General features: G+C 46.7%; 1 protein-coding gene across 5 annotated transcripts in view; it reads right to left on the bottom strand.

Moving 5' to 3' along the window:
• PCSK5 (proprotein convertase subtilisin/kexin type 5) overlaps positions 1–17,102 on the bottom strand; it is a 461,872-nt gene extending 444,770 nt beyond the window's left edge. For 4 of the 5 annotated variants that reach the window (XM_047699471.1, XM_047699474.1, XM_047699473.1 and 1 more), the window contains exon 1: positions 16,402–17,102. In XM_047699471.1, the coding sequence (XP_047555427.1) occupies positions 16,402–16,593 (192 nt within the window). In that variant the 5' untranslated portion in view covers positions 16,594–17,102. The remainder of the gene's footprint in view (positions 1–16,401) is intronic. The other variant, XM_047699476.1, reaches the window with a different exon arrangement.
• Between the last annotated feature and the right edge of the window lie 2,491 nt (positions 17,103–19,593).

The following is a 19,593-nucleotide window of genomic DNA, read 5'->3' as shown; positions in this document are numbered from 1 at the left end:
CCATGACATGTGAATAAGTTATAGGTATAATTATTTATTGTAATGGAAGTGGGCTACATGACAACTTAAGGTGGAGGCAAACATAAAATGTAACCAAGTATATACCATCTTAAAATTATCCTTAAATATTACTTCTGGTTTCACATTTCCTGCTGACACTCTTCCCTCTATAGTCAATGTTCAATGCAATCTTCAGTTTTAAAATCAAATACAGGAAGACTCATTTGGGAGTTGAAAGCAATCACCCAGGTATCTGCCTTTTATCCCTTAAGTTGATACAGGACCTCCAGTGTAAATAATAGCACACGGATGGGTAAAGTAGAGATAATACCTAAATTTATAGAAGGAGAACTGCAGTGTGGGGCAAACCCCATGTTTCCCTGCCTCGGGAGTATGCCGGCAAGATGACTTGGAATCCTCATCTTATGCAAACTGGTAAGACTTCCAGTATCCCAGCCTATCCCAGTTGATTCTGTCTAACCCAGTGGCCTTCACCTGTTCTCTACGTGATCGGCTCACCAGAATGTCGACACCTGGGACCTTATCATGACACAGAGCAGCTCCAACCTAGAGCTTACCAAAAAAAAAAAAAAAAAAAAAAAAAAAGTACACACACACACACACACCTGTGGGATGCCTCCATCCCATGTTTCCACTTCTGCCATTCTAGTCCAACAGGCCCTCTATTTTGACTTTGTACTCACAGCTCCTATACCCGCTCCACTCCTTTGACCCATTAGGCCTATTTGGTCCCCTCCGCCCTGCTCAAAGCCTGGACACTGCGCTGCATCATGTCAAAGGTGCTCCCCCTCCTATCCAAGAGCACTTCGATTCTGTCCTGGGTACCCCGACCCCACCTGCAGCTTCCCGCCGATCTCCTCCCTTCTCCCTCACACTGGCAAATGCTTATTCCCTGTTCTGTCCTTTCCCAATCTCAGGTTTCTGAGAGACAAAAGCACAGAACAGTAAGGATTGCTTCCTTTGTTCACTAGTAACAGTCAACTGCTACTTTCTGAGCGGTGACTAAGTACAAGCAGCAAATACCCTCATTGTTATTGGGCGATTCAGCTAATCTTTTCATAGTCACTCCTCATTGATGACTCTTTTTGAGTCTGAGCATGGTGGAGACACGATGTTCCACTAGTTTCAGGGGCATGGTGTAGGGACTGGACTCGTCTAGGTGTCACTCCATGCTCACCCAAGTGTAGCTACCGTCGGTCACTGTGCAACACTGGTGCGACACCACTGACGCTGTTCCTCATGCTGTGCCTTTCACCTCTGTGACTTGTTCACTTCGCCCCTGGAAGCCCACACCGCTGGCTCCCCTTCACCCATCATGCCCATCCCCCATCCCCTCCCCTCTGGCAACCACCAGTTTGTTCTCTGTATTTATAAATCCGCTTCTGCTTTTTTGTTTGTTTCTTCATTGGTGTTTTTTTAATTCCATATACGAGGGAATCATATGGTTTTTGTCTTTCTCCGCTGGACTCACTTCCCTTAGCATGAAACCTCTATGTCCACCCCCACTGTCACAAATGGCACAATCTGATCCTTTTTTAATGGCTTCTTACCAGAATTTCTGCACCATGCATCAAAGCACTGGGGCTGCTGGACACCAACGTCCCCCAGCTCTCCCCGGTCTCTGCCAATGGCCCTCACCTCAGAAGTGACTCACAAGATTGAACTATGCAACACATAGTTCCTTTCCCCCTCAACTTGAACTCCCCTATGTCTTCCACTCACCCTGCAGTCCTCCTTAGTTCGAGGCACAGGGAGGGCTGAGCTCCTCTTGTCTTCCAAACCTATTGCTCCCTGCATGGCCCTTCCTATCCCAAGTGCACACCGTGCTAGATGCTGGGGACACAAACAGGACCAGGGCATGGGTCCGGCTCCCAGCTAGTGAAAAGATGTGCAATTACTTACACACACACACACACACACACACACACACAAATATGCATACAATTAGGGTAACCATATCATTTCTCTTCCAAACTCAGACATGTCTGAAAGGAAAAGGGGATATTAGAAAAGACTTAATGGAGGTAAACGCATAAGCCAGGACCATCCCAGGAAAAACAGGAGGTACCGTCACACAAACTACAACATGGTAGGATACCTTCAACTATGGAGCTGTTAAAATTTGTCTAAAATTATTTAGTAACCCTGGGAAAGGCTCACAATATAATGTTAAGTGAGAACAACAGGATGAAACCGTATATAGAGACTGAGCATCACTTGGTTAAGAACAAAAAGCAAGATATAATGAGGGACATCCACTGAGCACATAGTATGTGCCGGGCACTACTGTCCACTGCTTTTAGCTAATCCCCTCAAGGATTCTATGACGGAAATACTATCGGATCTTTTTCACACACGAACATACTGAGACACGAAGAGCTTAAGGCACTTGCCTACGGTCTCCCAGCTTGGAAGCAGCAGTGTTAGGACTCAAACCCTTCTGGTTCTAGACCTGTGACCTAGCTACCCCAGGGCATCCATGAGACAGAGACAGGGCAAGAACACAGGTATCGAGGCAGATGTAATAAGAAACTTCTATACTCATTTCCTCTCCTGTCCCACATCCTCAAGTTCCCCCTCATCATTCAACCAAGCTCTGGCACCAAGATCAAGTTAACCTCCTCATCACCAAATCTTTAAGCCACTTTTCAGTTCCCACAGGCCAGATTCTCTCTACAGCTCTTCCCACTAGTGCACATCCTAGAAAGGGAACACCTGTTCTCGTGGCTTCTGGGCTGTACTTTCGGGGACTCCGTGGCCCTCAATATCCCTTTATCCCTTTACCCCTAAGAGGAGACATTCCCATAGAGTTCTGTCTGCCGCCCCCTCGACCTTCCACTCCTCATGCTATATCCCTTAGCAATCCCATTCTATCTGCATGCTCTTCTCTGGAATGACGACGCTGAGCTTGAACACATCCTTTGGTTCTTGAGCGCTCCTGCAGACCGCCTCGACCTCCTGGTCCTGTGGCCATCAACTTGATAGTTAACTTCACCTTCTCCCTCCTCCTCATCCTCCACTTCCACTTAGTTCCTGAGCCATACTGAGTCTGACCCTGCAAGGATCCAAGGCTGTTCTCTTCCCATCGTGCCAGCTTCTGTGTCACGACCAACAGCCTTTGCTGATACATGCGGCCTGTAACCCCACTCATATCTGTCCTCCACTGAATGGCAGCTGTGAGTAAAAATGTCCTACTTCCTGGAAAGCACAGAACGTCTCACGTATTACACGGTGGACTCCCATGTTGGTTGAGGTGGCAAGTTGTTGTCTCTTCTCAGGGAATTTCAACCCAACTCTTTATCTTCCATGATGACGTGATGAACTTGAAACTCCCTAGCGTAAGCATTTAAAGTCTTACAGAACCAGATCTGTAGGAGGAAGTTTTCACGTCCTGCATCCGCTTTCCCTTATTCCCCAGCAAAAGCACCCCCCTTTTCCCTTGGGGAACTGTCTCTCCCATCAATGGTCAACATCTCCCTCACTTCAAGGGTGAACACATGATCCAAGGTGACCCACCCCCATATGGCCATCCCGGTGGACAAAGTCTGTGACCTCTGAGTAGAGAGATGACCCTTTCAGGAAGAACTGGAGTCTTCTTCAGGGTTAATTTCAACAGCGGGTAAGGGAGATAGTAAGAATCGTAGGAGCTTTGCTGTCTTTGGGGAAAGGGCCTGTGTGAGAGTAGGATATCAGCACTACCTCTGGACTTTCAGCTGGACAGACTTATGAGCACCTTTTAAAAACTCTTGGATCTCGAATGTTTCAAAATTCAGAACTCTCTAGGTGAGACATGTACTAGGGGCCCATACGCGTATTATATACGCCTCCGCCGGCCTCAAGGACACCATTCTCATAAACAAACTCATTAATGTATTTCTGCAACAACAACAAGTTGATGCTCTAATTAATGCCAGTTTAGGTCGGGATAGGTTTTGCCCTGAAGAAAGCACACATCAGGTAAGGCCTGTCTGCACCCAGGGTTCAGCTGCTGTTTTCAGAACCACACCTAATGGCATGGAGATCTGTGTAAACCTTATCTGATTATTAGTTTTATTTCAGCAGCAAGAGATTGGGTTTTCAACACTGGCACCTATGAGAGTCCCATCTGTATTCCCATATTCCTATATTTCAATTTTATTTTCCATTACTACTCCATGCGTACTCACATCTGAGTCGAACGCAAAAGGATAGCATAGGGGGCTGGCGGGCGGAGCAGGAGGCACCGCACCTCGGCCAGAGGCTGCTGCAGCAGCTGCTGCCCTCGTCCCCGCCGCTGCCTCTCCAGTCCCTTCAGTGATTAACCGTCCAGCTGTTCGGAACCGGCAAGAAAGAGGAGGAGGCGAGAAACTCCCACCGACCACAGAGAGTGGCCCAGATTGGCGGTGCAACTCCGCCGGGGGCAAAGACGCTTGAGAATCACTACAACAGGCCCCTCCGCCAGAAGATCAACAAGAAACCCAGCCAGGACCAAGTTCACCTACCAAGGAGTGCAGTTTCAATACCAAGGAGAGCGGCGGAATTCCAGAGGAGGAGAAAGCAAAGCACGGAACTCATGGCTTTCTCCCCATGATTCTTTAGCCTTGCAGTTAATTTATTTTTGTTTTCTTTTTCAATTTTTTTCTCTTCTTCTGCTAAATTTTTTTAACTTTTACCGTTTTCTTTTATAACGTTTTTTTAAATAGTTTATCTAATATATATATTTTTTTTTCCTTTTTATATTTTTTATCGGCTTTCTTTTTTTAATAGTTTCTTTTTTTTTTTCTTTCTGAACCCCTTTTTATCCCCTTTCTCCCCCCTCACGATTTGGGATCTCTTCTGATTTGGCTAAAGCATATTTTCCTGACGTTGTTGCCACCCTTTTAGTATTTTACTTGCTCCTTCATATACTCTTATCTGGACAAAATGACAAGGCGGAAAAATTCACAACAAAAAAAAGAACAAGAAGCAGTACCAAAGGCTAGGGACCTAATCAATACAGACATTGGTAACATGTCTGATATAGAGTTCAGAATGACGATTCTCAAGGTTCTAGCCGGGCTTGAAAAAGGCATGGAAGATATTAAAGCAACCCTCTCGGGAGATAGAAAAGCCCTTTCTGGAGAAATAAAAGAACTAAAATCTAACCAAGTTGAAATCAAAAAAGCTATTAATGAGGTGCAATCAAAAACGGAGGCTCTCACTGCTAGGATAAATGAGGCAGAAGAAAGAATTAGCGATATAGAAGACCAAATGACAGAGAATAAAGAAGCTGAGCAAAAGAGGGACAAACAGCTACTGGACCACGAGGGGAGAATTCGAGAGATAAGTGACACCATAAGACGAAACAACATTAGAATAATTGGGATTCCAGAAGAAGAGGAAACAGAGAGGGGCGCAGAAGGTATATTGGAGAGAATTATTGGAGAGAATTTCCCCAATATGGCAAAGGGAACAAGCATCAAAATCCAGGAGGTTCAGAGAACCCCCCTCAAAATCAATAAGAATAGGTCCACACCCCGTCACCTAATAGTAAAATTGACAAGTCTTAGTGACAAAGAAGAGATCCTGAAAGCAGCCCGGGAAAAGAAGTCTGTAACGTACAATGGTAAAAATATTCGATTGGCAGCAGACTTATCCACAGAGACCTGGCAGGCCAGAAAGAGCTGGCATGATATATTCAGAGTACTAAATGAGAAAAACATGCAGCCAAGAATACTATATCCAGCTAGGCTATCATTGAAAATAGAAGGAGAGATTAAAAGCTTCCAGGACAAACAAAAACTGAAAGAATTTGCAAATACCAAACCAGCTCTACAGGAAATATTGAAAGGGGTCCTCTAAGCAAAGAGAGACCCTAAAAGTAGTAGATCAGAAAGAAACAGAGACAATATACAATAACAGTCACCTTACAGGCAATACAACGGCACTAAATTCATATCTCTCAATACTTACCCTGAATGTTAATGGGCTAAATGCCCCAATCAAAAGACACAGGGTATCAGAATGGATAAAAAAACAAAACCCATCTATATGTTGCCTACAAGAAACTCATCTTAAACCCGAAGACACCTCTAGGTTTAAAGTGAGGGGGTGGGAAAGAATTTACCATGCTAATGAACATCAGAAGAAAGCAGGAGTGGCAATCCTTATATCAGATCAATTAGATTTTAAGCCAAAGACTATAATAAGAGATGAGGAAGGACACCATATCATACTCAAAGGAACTGTCCAACAAGAAGATCTAACAATTTTAAATATCTATGCCCCTAACGTGGGAGCAGCCAACTATATAAACCAATTAATAACAAAATCAAAGAAACACATCGACAAGAATACAATACAAGAATACAAGAATACAATAACACTCCCCTCACTGAAATGGACAGATTATCCAAGCAAAAGATCAACAAGGAAATAAAGGCCTTAAATGACACACTGGACCAGATGGACATCACAGCTATATTCAGAACATTTCATCCCAAAGCAACAGAATACACATTCTTCTCTAGTGCACATGGAACATTCTCCAGAATAGATCACATTCTTGGTCCTAAATCAAGTCTCAACCGGTATCAAAAGTTTGGGATCATTCCCTGCATGTTTTCAGACCACAATGCTCTAAAGCTAGAACTCAATCACAAGAGGAAATTTGGAAAGAACCCAAATACATGGAGGCTAAACAGCATCCTTCTAAAGAATGAATGGGTCAACCAGGAAATTAAGAATTGAAAAAATGTATGGAAACAAATGATAATGAAAACACAATGGTTCAGAATCTGTGGGACACAACAAAGGCAGTCCTGAGAGGAAAATATATAGCGGTACAAGCCTTTCTCAAGAAACAAGAAAGGTCTCAGGTACACAACCTAACCCTACACCTAAAGGAGCTGGAGAAACAACAAGAAAGAAACCCTAAACCCAGCAGGAGAAGAGAAATCATAAAGATCAGAGCAGAAATCAATGAAATAGAAACCAAAAAAACAATAGAACAAATCAACGAAACTAGGAGCTGGTTCTTTGAAAGAATTAATAAGATTGATAAACCCCTGGCCAGACTTATCAAAAAGAAAAGAGAAAGGACCCAAATAAATAAAATCATGAATGAAAGAGGAGAGATCACAACGAACACCAAAGAAATACAGACAATTATAAGAACATACTATGAGCAACTCTACGCCAACAAATTTGACAATCTGGAAGAAATGGATGCATTCCTAGAGACATATAAACTACCACAACTGAACCAGGAAGAAATGGAAAGCCTGAACAGACCCATAACCAGTAAGGAGACTGAAACAGTCATCAAAAATCTCCAAACAAACAAAAGCCCAGGGCCAGATGGCTTCCCGGGGGAATTCTACCAAACATTTAAAGAAGAACTAATTCCTATTCTCCTGAAACTGTTCCAAAAAATAGAAATAGAAGGAAAACTTCCAAACTCATTTTATGAGGCCAGCATCACCTTGACCCCAAAACCAGACAAGGATCCCATCAAAAAAGAGAACTACAGACCAATATCCCTGATGAACACAGATGCAAAAATTCTCGCCAAAATACTAGCCAATAGGATTCAACAGTACATTAAAAGGATTATTCACCACGACCAAGTGGGATTTATTCCAGGGCTGCAAGGTTGGTTCAACATCCGCAAATCAATCAATGTGATACAACACATTAATAAAAGAAAGAACAAGAACCATATGATACTCTCCATAGATGCTGAAAAAGCATTTGACAAAGTACAGCATCCCTTCCTGATCAAAACTCTTCAAAGTGTAGGGATAGACGGCACATACCTCAATATATCAAAGCCATCTATGAAAAACCCACCGCAAATATCATTCTCAATGGAGAAAAACTGAAAGCTTTTCCGCTAAGGTCAGGAACACGGCAGGGATGTCCGTTATCACCACTGCTATTCAACATAGTACTAGAAGTCCTAGCCTCAGCAATCAGACAACAAAAGGAAATTAAAGGCATCCGAATCGGCAAAGAAGAAGTCAAACTATCACTCTTCGCAGATGATATGATACTATATGTGGAAAACCCAAAAGACTCCACTCCAAAACTGCTAGAACTTGTACAGGAATTCAGTAAAGTGTCAGGATATAAAATCAATGCACAGAAATCAGTTGCATTTCTCTACACCAACAACAAGACAGAAGAAAGAGAAATTAAGGAGTCCATCCCATTTACAATTGCACCCAAAACTATAAGATACCTAGGAATAAACCTAACCAAAGAGACTAAGAATCTATACACAGAAAACTATAAAGTACTCATGAAAGAATTTGAGGAAGACACAAAGAAATGGAAAAATGTTCCATGCTCCTGGATTGGAAGAATAAATATTGTGAAAATATCTATGCTACCTAAAGCAATCTACACATTTAATGCAATTCCTATCAAAGTACCATCCATTTTTTTCAAAGAAATGGAACAAATAATCCTAAAATTTATATGGAACCAGAAAAGACCTCGAATAGCCAAAGGAATATTGAAAAAGAAAGCCAAAGTTGGTGGCATCACAATTCCAGACTTCAAGCTCTATTACAAAGCTGTCATCATCAAGACAGCATGGTACTGGCACAAAAACAGACACATAGATCAATGGAGCAGAAGAGAGAGCCCAGAAATAGACCCTCAACTCTATGGTCAACTCATCTTCGACAAAGCAGGAAAGAATGTCCAATGGAAAAAAGACAGCCTCTTCAATAAATGGTGTTGGGAAAATTGGACAGCCACATGCAGAAAAATGAAATTGGATCATTTCCTTACACCACACACGAAAATAGACTCAAAATGGATGAAGGATCTCAATGTGAGAAAGGAATCCATCAAAATCCTTGAGGAGAACATAGGCAGCAACCTCTTTGACCTCAGCCGCAGCAACATCTTTCTAGGAACATCACCAAAGGCAAGGGAAGCAAGGGCAAAAATGAACTATTGGGATTTTATCAAGATCAAAAGCTTTTGCACAGCAAAGGAAACAGTTAACAAAACCAAAAGACAACTGACAGAATGGGAGAAGATATTTGCAAATGACATATCAGATAAAGGGCTAGTGTCCAAAATCTATAAAGAACTTAGCAAACTCAACACCCAAAGAACAAGGAATCCAATCAAGAAATGGGCAGAGGACATGAACAGACATTTCTGCAAAGAAGACATCCAGATGGCCAACAGACACATGAAAAAGTGCTCCATATCACTCGGCATCAGGGAAATACAAATCAAAACCACAACGAGATATCACCTCACACCAGTCAGAATGGCTAAAATTAACAAGTCAGGAAATGACAGATGCTGGCGAGGATGCGGAAAGGGGAACCCTCCTACACTGTTGGTGGGAATGCAAGCTGGTGCAACCACTCTGGAAAACAGCATGGAGGTTCCTCAAAATGTTGAAAATAGAACTACCCTATGACCCAGCAATTGCACTGCTGGGTATTTACCCTAAAGATACAAACGTAGTGATCCGAAGGCGCACGTGCACCCGAATGTTTATAGCAGCAATGTCTACAATAGCCAAACTATGGAAAGAACCTAGATGTCCATCAACAGATGAATGGATAAAGAAGATGTGGTATATATACACAATGGAATACTATGCAGCCATCAAAAGAAATGAAATCTTGCCATTTGCGACGACGTGGATGGAACTAGAGGGTATCATGCTTAGCGAAATAAGTCAATCGGAGAAAGACAACTATCATACGATCTCCCTGATATGATGGAGAGGAGATGCAACATGGGGGGTTAAGGGGGTAGGAGAAGAATAAATGAAACAAGATGGGATTGGGAGGGAGACAAACCATAAGTGACTCTTAATCTCACAAAACAAACTGAGGGTTGATGAGGGGAGGGGGGTTGGGAGAGGGGGGGTGGGGTTATGGATATTGGGGAGGGTATGTGCTATGGTGAGTGCTGTGAAGTGTGTAAACCTGGCGATTTGCAGACCTGTACCCCTGGGGATAAAAATATATGTTTATAAAAAATAAAATTAAAAAAAAAAAAAAAGGATAGCATAGGGAATATAGTCAGCAATATTGTAATAATGTCGTATGCTGACGGACAGTGACCACACTTATCAGGGGGACCGCTGACTGCCGGACAGAATGGTTGGATCAACATGTTGTAAATCTGAAACAACTAGAACATCGTATGCTAATTATACTTCAATAAGAAAAAAGACCGTGTTTTGACTTTTCTGCTTCTTCCATGCTGTCTGTGCCTTAGAGACAAAGCTGCCCAACCTAGAGATGGAGGACCTTAGTGGGCTGAATTTCTAGTCTGTTCTCCCAGCCCTATACCTCTGTCCATGGCTCTCAGGGAAAAAGTACAGCTATCACTGTCCTTTCAGGGGAAGCTAAGGACCAACACTGACCCCATCTCCTTGCAACCCCTACTAGATCCCCAGGGGCAAGCACAAGAATCTAGAAAATCACCAGTCACTCCACTTACAGATAAGCTCTTACTTTCCTTCGAGCAGCTTCTGCATCTCCTTAGAGCCCCTGCAGACTACCTGATGCTTCCTAGTCTTATTTCCTTTGTATATTCATTTTCTGTATTAGGCACGTGATCTCTCAGCAACCCTGCCACTGGCTGGAGCAGGTATTAGGGTCAGGGTCCCCTCTTTGAAAAAGGAGGCAAAGAGGGTCAAGTTGGTTAATGAGAGAAAGAGCCCTCCACCAACTTGCTGACTCCCACTCATGTTTTCTTCCTGACCTCATTGCCCTGCAGGGATTAACCCACAGTGAAGAGTTTATGGGCACTGATTGTCCTTTCTCGCTACCTTTAGATGTAGACATCTGATCTGTTCAAACCCGGACAAATACCGCATGAGCAATTCCATTCTAGTGATGTGCATATTTACTTTGGTAAAAATAAAAATTAAGATATATACATATATATGGATATACACGTGTCCAGATATCTGCATGCTATCGTTTTGCATGCATGAAGGTCTGTAAGCATTCAGTTTTCCTATCCAGGAAGCCAAAGCCTTCTCTATCATTGATTCCAACCTGAATTAGCCAAGTGATAAAGTCCCAAGGCACAGCGATGCCTGGAGATACTACAGCCTCGATGCCTGGAGATACTACAGCCTCGGGGAAAAACCCAGACACTGCTTCACATAACTGGAACAGACAGGGCAAATACCCTTCCCTGCCCAGGGGAGCTTTCTGGGTCAGGACTCCCTCCCTTAACCAAAGAGTCAGACATGGCTGGCCATTTTCCCAGCACACTACCCTGCTTCTCTGGCTGACCTTTAAGGTTAAGACCTCTGGATAGCAGCTCACGAAAGACAGTGATAAGGCAAATTCAGCTGCCTTTGGGTGCACAAAAATGCAGTTTTTCATTTCCAATAGATCCTGAAAATCCCAAGGGCCACATATGAGCCATTCCTGGCCTATGAGGTTAATGCAACAGAACCACCATCATCAGGCCAAGCTCTCTGAATTGCTTTTTCTTTTTTTTTCTTCAGTAAAGGTTCTCCTGCTCATGAGAACGAAGCATGTGATAGCTGCTAGCGGAGGTCAGGGCTGAGGTTCTTGGGTGTGAAGGGCCGCCCCACGCAAAGCCAGAGGGATTCCCACCCTAATTTCTTTGGCTGTTTACAATGTGCCTAAAAATTCAACTAGGGGGAGCATGGTCCGTTTCCCATTCGGCCCAGCAGGCGGGCCGTGTCCCTGCCATCCGTATGCACCCAGAACCCACTGGCCGCTGTTTACCAACATTTCAATCATCCCATGTTACCCGCAGGTCAGAATTAAACAGCAGAGTGGGAGGCCTTCCGCAGAGCTCCGAACAAAGCTCTTCCTGCTAAAGATATCCGGGAAATGCTGCTTCTAACTTTCCTCATACAAACTACATTCAGAAGTAAAATGCAAATTCAAATACGATCTCACATAATGTACCAAGGTAACGTGTTTTCTAAAATTATCAGTCTTCAGATATTTTTCTCCCCTGTCTTCCATCTCCAGCGAGCTTATCCTATAACATTTAATGGGCTACAAAAAGGATCAACCAGGGAGGAAGACATCGCCATGGGAATCAGCTAGAATTGTTTAGAGTCCAACAGAAACTATTTTTTAAGTATTTTATATTGTTAGTTGAAATGGAAAACCATTTTCCCTGTCTACAAAGCTCTAATTTAGCTCTTTTTCCTCAGCCATTAAAAATTTATTTTCCTGATCGTCACATTTTGCATCTCCCATTAAAAAAAAAAAAAAAAAAGTCTTCTTTTCACCCTATCTAAATAAAGTTTGAGTCTCACTGATTTCAGACTCAGATTCAACAAACCTTTTGCTGCAAGTCTACCTAGGCACTGAGCGTTGCAGAGTCAACTCAGCCTACCGTCTACAGATTCATCATTTTACAGACAGAGGAATAGGAGCTCCATTAAGTTCATGGACTTTGCTGCTTTCAAAGACCTTGCAAGGGGCATTCCTGGAGTTTCCAAGTCTCTGCTTCCAATGGGAACTCCAGGTAAAATATTTCCCCAGTATTGCTTGCATCTGGCTTTATCCTTCTGGAATCTTGCTCAAGGTAAGTCACACAGTTTGAAAAGAGCTTTTCCACTACTGATAATCTCAGCTTGGGATCCAGGATTGTACGCAATTCACAGAAGGATAAACAGCTCTTGACCACTGCAAACAACCTTCACGAGGGACCTTCCCCCTGAGTTCAAATAACCAGAAATTAAGCCCCATGGTTGGTAGAGTTAGTCCACACAAAGGTTCGCAATTAATTTGATGTCAGGTCTTCATTCCTTTCTGTCATTGCTACCCTCTGCCCACGAACCTGCTAGTTCAAAGAGTCAGATCAGCCATCTGGGAGGGGGGACCAAGGCCTGCCTTCCCTCTGTGTGAGGCCTACTGGAGCCTAGGAGGGCTGGCAGTTGGGGTCTGCAGGGGAAGAAAGGCAGGGCATTCTAGCAAATCGATCACCGAGCGAAACTTGATATGCACCAATGTGATGACAACTACTACTACTGATTATGACATCATTTCAGATTGTCAAGGCATCACCATTCGCAAGTACTAACGTTAGGCAGAAAACCTCCCAAAACATAATGCTATCTCTGCAGCCAACAAGATAAGCCTCATTCTTCTTCCCTTCCAGGACGTGGAGTGAGCCCTTCTCACCTGTTTGCTTGCTTGCCCTCATGTTACCCCACATATTCTGTTTTTCATGAGCACAAGAGGCACACCTATTCTTTTTCTGTAGAAATCTCAAGGCCAGACATTTTACCTCTGGCCGTTCTAAGTGCTAAGATGCTACAGAAAACATCACAAAGAAATTCTGAGTAGTAAAAACTGTACCTTTATGGTGGTCAAAAATTCACTACCTTATCCCCTGATAGATTACACTAAAGCTTTTAATTTACACCACCAAGATACTGAATGACATCGGTCACAAAAAGAGGTCTCAGTCATAATTTGTGACCCATGAGGTGGGTACCCCCAAGCCCAAATGGGCAAAACCAGGAGAACATTCCAGAGACATTCGCAAATAAGTCACTGCCCTCCATGGAACCTCAACGGGTTTACTGATGAAAAGAAAGAATAACAAGAGGATGTCTAAAGGGTTAAAAGGTCAGAACAGTAAAGGAAGAATAAGATATTAGTTTGGCCCTAACAGTGTATGGATAGAGTAGGTGTGAACTCAATTTATGCCCCGAAGACTTAGCATAGGGTTACTCCCCTTTGATCTACAGAGCAAATGCTTCACACTGTAAGACTTGCTGACCTTTTTACACTGGTTATGGCATCAGGTCAAGGGTCCTCCATAACCTTTAAAAGCACTAAATTTCTTCATTGGCCTTATAAAAACCACAATAAATAGTGTTTGGGGTCATCTGCATGGGAAGTTTCTTCGCGTTACTTTTTAGATAAAAAGCCGCAGCTCTTCATTAGAGGGCCCCCTGAAAACGCAGTCAGGTGAAGTTACGGAACCCTACAGTGTCTGCTTGTTCGAAGTGGGTTCAGGGACAGAACCTCCTCCCTCACTCTGCTGGGTTCTGAGATATCCAAGTTCTATTGAATGAGTTCATCAAGAAACAGGTACTTCTGCGCTTGCTGGTCACGAAGCTTCTTAGAGTCACCAAGTACAGGTCTGTTTGAACTAAGTGTCTGTGAATTAAAACTGAATGTTTGCTTCCCATCTACTGAGTCACTGAATCAGAATTCAGGGGATTGGAGCTGTTACTTTGTGCCTCCTTCCTCCTGTGGGCTGGGGAGGATACCCTAAAAGGGGGATTCATGCAGGAGGAGGACTGGGCCTGAGAGTCCTAGGTCTGAATCATGGTTTTGCCACCGTCTAGCTGGGTGATCCTGTGCGGGTCAACTTCTCCAGGGTCTTGGATGTTGGGGAACAGCCACCCCAAATGCTCATTTTGCCCATTACCAAAAAAGTGTATATCCAAGACCTTATTTTCTAATTATGTCTCATATATGGGAGATGCTCCCTGTTCGTTGAACCTGAGAGATGCTTCTCTACAAAGATTACTAACAAGGCCACATTCATTGTTAGGGTTCCCAGTTCCAGACCAGGGGCACAACCCAGCACCCAACTTGAAGCTCCTATAAAAGGAGGAAGAGACTCTATTTTCTTCTGACGAAGTAAGAAGCTAGGAGAATCCTAACACACCATCAGGATGATCTCTGCTAAAGAGAACGGGCACTCAGACAACAAAATCTGGCTGGTTTCCTTTACTTCCTTCAGGGAGTGTATGTGAGATACAGACCTAGGAGAGAGAGAGAGAGAGAGAGAGTAGGGGGTGTGGTGGGGGTAGATAAGGACCTTGCCCCTTGCCCTGGTTTCAGCCCTCCACAGGACTGGCTTCTCAGGAACACGTCCTCCCTCTGGACCCGCAAAGCCCCAAACCTCTGGCTCCTGCTCCGTTGAACCCTCCAGCGCTCCCTATCTCCTTCCAGATGTAGTGACGGCAGCCCTGCCTCCAGGCTCAGTGCTGCATACCCCAGGCAGCGGCGGTCCCAGTGCTCCAGGGCTCTGGTTCCTGGCCAAGGAGCCCGATGGCATCAGAACCCGTCTGTGCCCTCTTGGCCCCGGGGCACGAGCAGCACCCTCCTCTCCCTTCGCCCTGGCAGAGCACGCAGGGCACGTGCATCCGGAGCTGTCTCCAGAGCCGGTAGGCTGCGAAGGTGCCCCATCACCTTCGCCTTCCACCCCCGGCAGAGTCAGGCCAAGATCTGGCCAGAGCCCCATCCTCCAGCCAAGCCTAGAGAAATGAGTTTAAGGGGTGTGGGTACAGAGCTGGTGAGGGATGATCGGGTCACTTTCTGGGACCCGGGTACGCCGCCCTCTCCACTCCCATTTCTTGCAGGAAGCAGAGCGGGGAAGCCAACACCGTTTAGCTCGGAAGGACCTCCAAATCTGTTCCTCTTCCAATCATACTCATAATCCCATTTAATTCATTGTTCCCCAGTCAGGCAGCCCTGCCGAAAGCCCGGGAGCGGCACCCCGCAAAAAATCCGCGCCTTGCGGCCGGTCCAGCTCTCGCCCCACGGCGCCACCTCTGGGCCCCGCACGTTCCTGTCCGCGGGGAGGCTTGCAGTTCCCCCAGAGCAGAACCCAGTCAGCGGGCCTTGGAAGTGTCTCACCTCCTTTTTCGACCCGGATCCGAGAGCCCCCCACGCGGATCCCCTGAGAGAGACAAGGAAGCCGGGAGGTCTCTCCCCAGATCTGCGCTCACGCCGGGTCCGGCCCTCTCTTCCCCTCCCTCCGCCTCCCTCCTCCAGTCCCCGCTCCAGTCCCCGCTCCAGTCCCCGCTCCAGTCCCCGCTCCAGTCCCCGCTCCCGTCCCCGCTCCTCCCGCGCCTCCGGAGCCCAGCGGTTCTCTTCCCCAAGAGCAGAAACTACTTTCTGGGCTAAATTCAGGTCTGAGCAGAAAAGGCTTTCCCTTCCTCGCCTTCTCCTCACCCTGGCTCTCAGGAACCGCAAGGAGCGCGCTCACCCCCCCTACCCCCCGAAAGAGCTCAGGCTACCAGTGCTCCCCGACTTCGCAGCCCAAAAGATCCGCTCGGGTCTGAAACCACCACCAGGGAATGCACACTCCGGAGTTTTCCAGAGACCCTACCTGTCCCTTGTGGCTTGCAAAAAAAACCAAAACCAAAACCAAAAACAAACAAAAAAACCAACAAGTAAACAAAACCACCCCCGGTAACTTTGGGGGAGTGTGTGCGTGCGTGCGTGTGTGTGTGTATGAAAGAGAGAGGAAAAAATCGCGCAGGAGTTAGGGCAACAGCTGCAAGAGCACATCTGGAAGAGGGGGAAGGGGGTTGACAAGGAGGGGGCAAGAAGCGCGAGGTCGCCGGGGGCCTCCCCCCCAGCCCCGGCAGCTTCAGGGCCGAGGACCGGGCCAGCCTGCCGTTACCTGTCCCATGTTGATGAATCCGTACTTGCTGGCGATGCGGTTGGCCTCCGCGAAGCCGCCGGCGATTTTGACTGCCCAGTGGTTGGTGTAGACTCGCGTCCGGCAAACGGGGAGCAGGCAGCCCCCGAGCAGCGCCAGCACGCACAGCAGGTCCAGGCGTCCCGGGCAGCCCCAGCGGCTCCCCCAGCCCATGGCCGCGGCGCCTCTCCGCCTCCCTCGCTCGCTCGCGGACTCCGCGCTGGAGCGGCGCACACAACTAACTTCTCCGGCCTGGGCCGGCCCGGCGCGCAGACCCCGGCAGCCCCTGGCCGATCCGCAGCAGGCGGCGAGCCCCGGCTGGGAGCAGACGGCGAGCCTCGCGCCGGCTCCTAGACCATCCCTGGGGCTGCGGGGACCTGTGCTCCCTGCCCTTCGGCCCGCGGGGCGATCGGCGGGGGCTCTCCGGCTCGCGCGCAGGAGGCGGCGGAGTGGGGCGGGCGCGGGGCGGGCGCCCTCCCGCAGTTAGATCTCGCCGGCTGGGCTCCCGACTCTCCCTCGCTCCTCCCCGGGCCCCGGAGCGTGGCGGAGGCGGCGGTGCAGACAGCGGCCGGGCGCCCCCTCTGCTGGCCTGGGCTCCGAGCGCTCGCTAGCTCGCTCCCTGCGCTCCCTCCGGCTCCGAGCGGCGCGCGGGGAGTGTGAGTGGCAATGGCAGCAGCGCCCGCTCTGCATAAATGACTCCCCCGCCCTCCTAACACCCCTCCTCTCCCACAGCCCCCTCCTCCTCTCCCTCCTCCGCCCGCCGGAGCGCGGCCGCAGCCAGGCACCAACCAGGTCCTAGCGCCGCCGGGTTCTCCGGGCTGGAACCTCCAACGGTCCCGGGCTGCAAAAGCGAGTCTTTTCCGAAGGGCTGGGAGCAGAGCTCCCGGTGTCGCCGCTCTGCCCCGTTCTCTTCCTTTCCTCCTTGGATTTGAATCGATTTACCGCCCCTTCCTGAAAGACTTAGGAAATCTACTCGTTGGTGCGAGTCAAGCGCCCCAGGATTCATTCATCCTAGCTCTGAACCTCCTTAAACAACGAAGTATTTAGGAAGGTCACTTGCGTGCCAACTGCCGAACAAATAACCCGACCTTTTCACTTCGTTAATTCTTCATGCTTTCCAGCAACTGTTTATTTTACACGCTCTGTTCCCGGGAGAAGCTACCACGCAGGACCGTAAGGCGCATCGACTCTTGAAAGCCAACCCCGGTGCCTCCCAAGCCAAGTCTGTTGCCTGCTGACTTTCGAAATCTGTGCATCTGATACGAGGCAACGCCACGGGAGAGTAAAATTCCAGTCCCGGAATTGAGCAAAGATGTTTCTATGAATACTTGGTATGAAAGCGGATGGAGACGTTGGGCCAAGGGAATAACTTCATTCATTCGTTCCACTGAGTCTGATGAGGGCGGCTTTTTCTCCACCGAGGCAAAAGTTTTCCAACTTTTCCAAGCGCGGCCCTGTAACAGTGAGAGACTTCAATATAAAAAGGACCACAGAGAAAGTTCAGATGAAATATGGGCCCGCGTCGGCTCCACGGCTCTCTCCAGCGCTGTGACTGAAGTGGGCAGGAGTGAGCTTGGATTAACCCTGTTTCTGCTGAAAAACTTCCCTGCCTCTTTTGGTGCCACAGGATGATTTCCCATGAAAAGGAAATGTATGCTTTATGTAAATAGCTCAATTGGCTTCAAGTATTTACCATACCCCTAACTCCCACCCACCTCCTTTTTCCACCTCCTTTTCCCAAACCACCATCTTTCTTCTTTTTTTTTAAGTTTTTTTTTTTTTTACTTATTTATTTGACAGAGAGAGTTCACAAGTAGGCAGAGAGGCAGGCAGAGAGAGGAGAAAGCAGGCTCCCTGCTGAGCAGAGAGCCCGACAAGGGACTCTATTCCAGGGTCCTGGGATCATGACCTGAGCAGAAAGCAGAGGCTTAACCCACTGAGCCACCCAGGTGCCCCGAACATCTTTCTTCTTAAGCACTGGTTAAATGTATCTGAGATTAATTAACCAATCCCCATCTCTAGCTTTGGATAATGATTCTTTTATCTGCCTAGGGCTTCACTTTCTACCCTTCTCCCTTCAGCTGAACCATACCAGCAAACTCAAATTCGTAAATTTAGTTCATCAAATTCAAAAAGTGAAATTCGTAACTCATCAATTAGTAACTAATTACCACTTTAGGACGATTTACACATTGCATAAGGGATGCCATGTTATCGGATCCTGAAACCAGACTCACCAAATAGCATCACCCCGCTCCTTAACCGATGAAGTGGAAGGTCAGAAAAGCTCAATCATTTTGCAGAAAGACATAGAGTTTATTCTGTTTGTTTGACTGATTTGGCACATCTCTTGAACACCTAGAACTTGCCGGGCATTGTGCTAGACTTTGGAGAAAGGGGAGGAGGGTGAGGAAAGGGAGCACAAAGGATTAGCAGAATTCAGGCTCTGAATAACTCTAGATGTGGTTTATTACTATTGTTGTCATTGTTATTTATAGGCAGAAAAGCATAAGTTCTATGCCTGGGCTTTCCGGTTTCAGTATGGTCTTGCTACCCGCCAGTCCCTCTGCTCACACCACTTCCTCCATTCCCAGTCTGGAATCCAGAAAGTGTACAATCTAATTAGATCACTGTTCATTGCCTCCCAGGCCACCTGCATCCATCCCCAGGCTTTGGATGATTCTTCCAGAAGCCTCTGGGATGGGAAGAGCTCAATCAAAATCCAAATCTCAATGTACATCAGTCAGTCCTCCCTTCGGAACTGGGGGCATTAGCTGTCAGAGGATAGGGAGAGCCCGTCTGGGGATGATCCCCAGGAGGGTGGCCCCTGTGAGGACCTCACAAGGTACACCATGAGTCAAGCCGGAAGCATGGCCTGTGGTTTTCTCAGGGACTCTGGTGCCATTCTTGTTTAGGACCACAAAGACAGCACAAAATGCTTCTCTTTGAAAGCCATGTTGCCTCTGGGCTTCCACTTTTGAATAAAATGAAGAGGGAATCCCTGAGCCTGGTCTCCTGAGGCCTAGAGGTTGTTTCCTCAGAGCAGCAAAACTACTCCTTGCTATTTTTTTCTCTGTGGTGTCTTTCCCTTTTTCTTTCCAATGAACACTCATGCCCAGCTTGGCACGCGCACACAGCATTCACTGCGTTGAACGTGAGACAGAATTGGAAAAT

The sequence above is a fragment of the Lutra lutra genome, chromosome 13 (genome assembly GCF_902655055.1).
Source record: "Lutra lutra chromosome 13, mLutLut1.2, whole genome shotgun sequence".
Classification (NCBI taxonomy): domain Eukaryota; kingdom Metazoa; phylum Chordata; class Mammalia; order Carnivora; family Mustelidae; genus Lutra; species Lutra lutra.
This window is presented reverse-complemented; position numbering and strand designations above follow the sequence as displayed.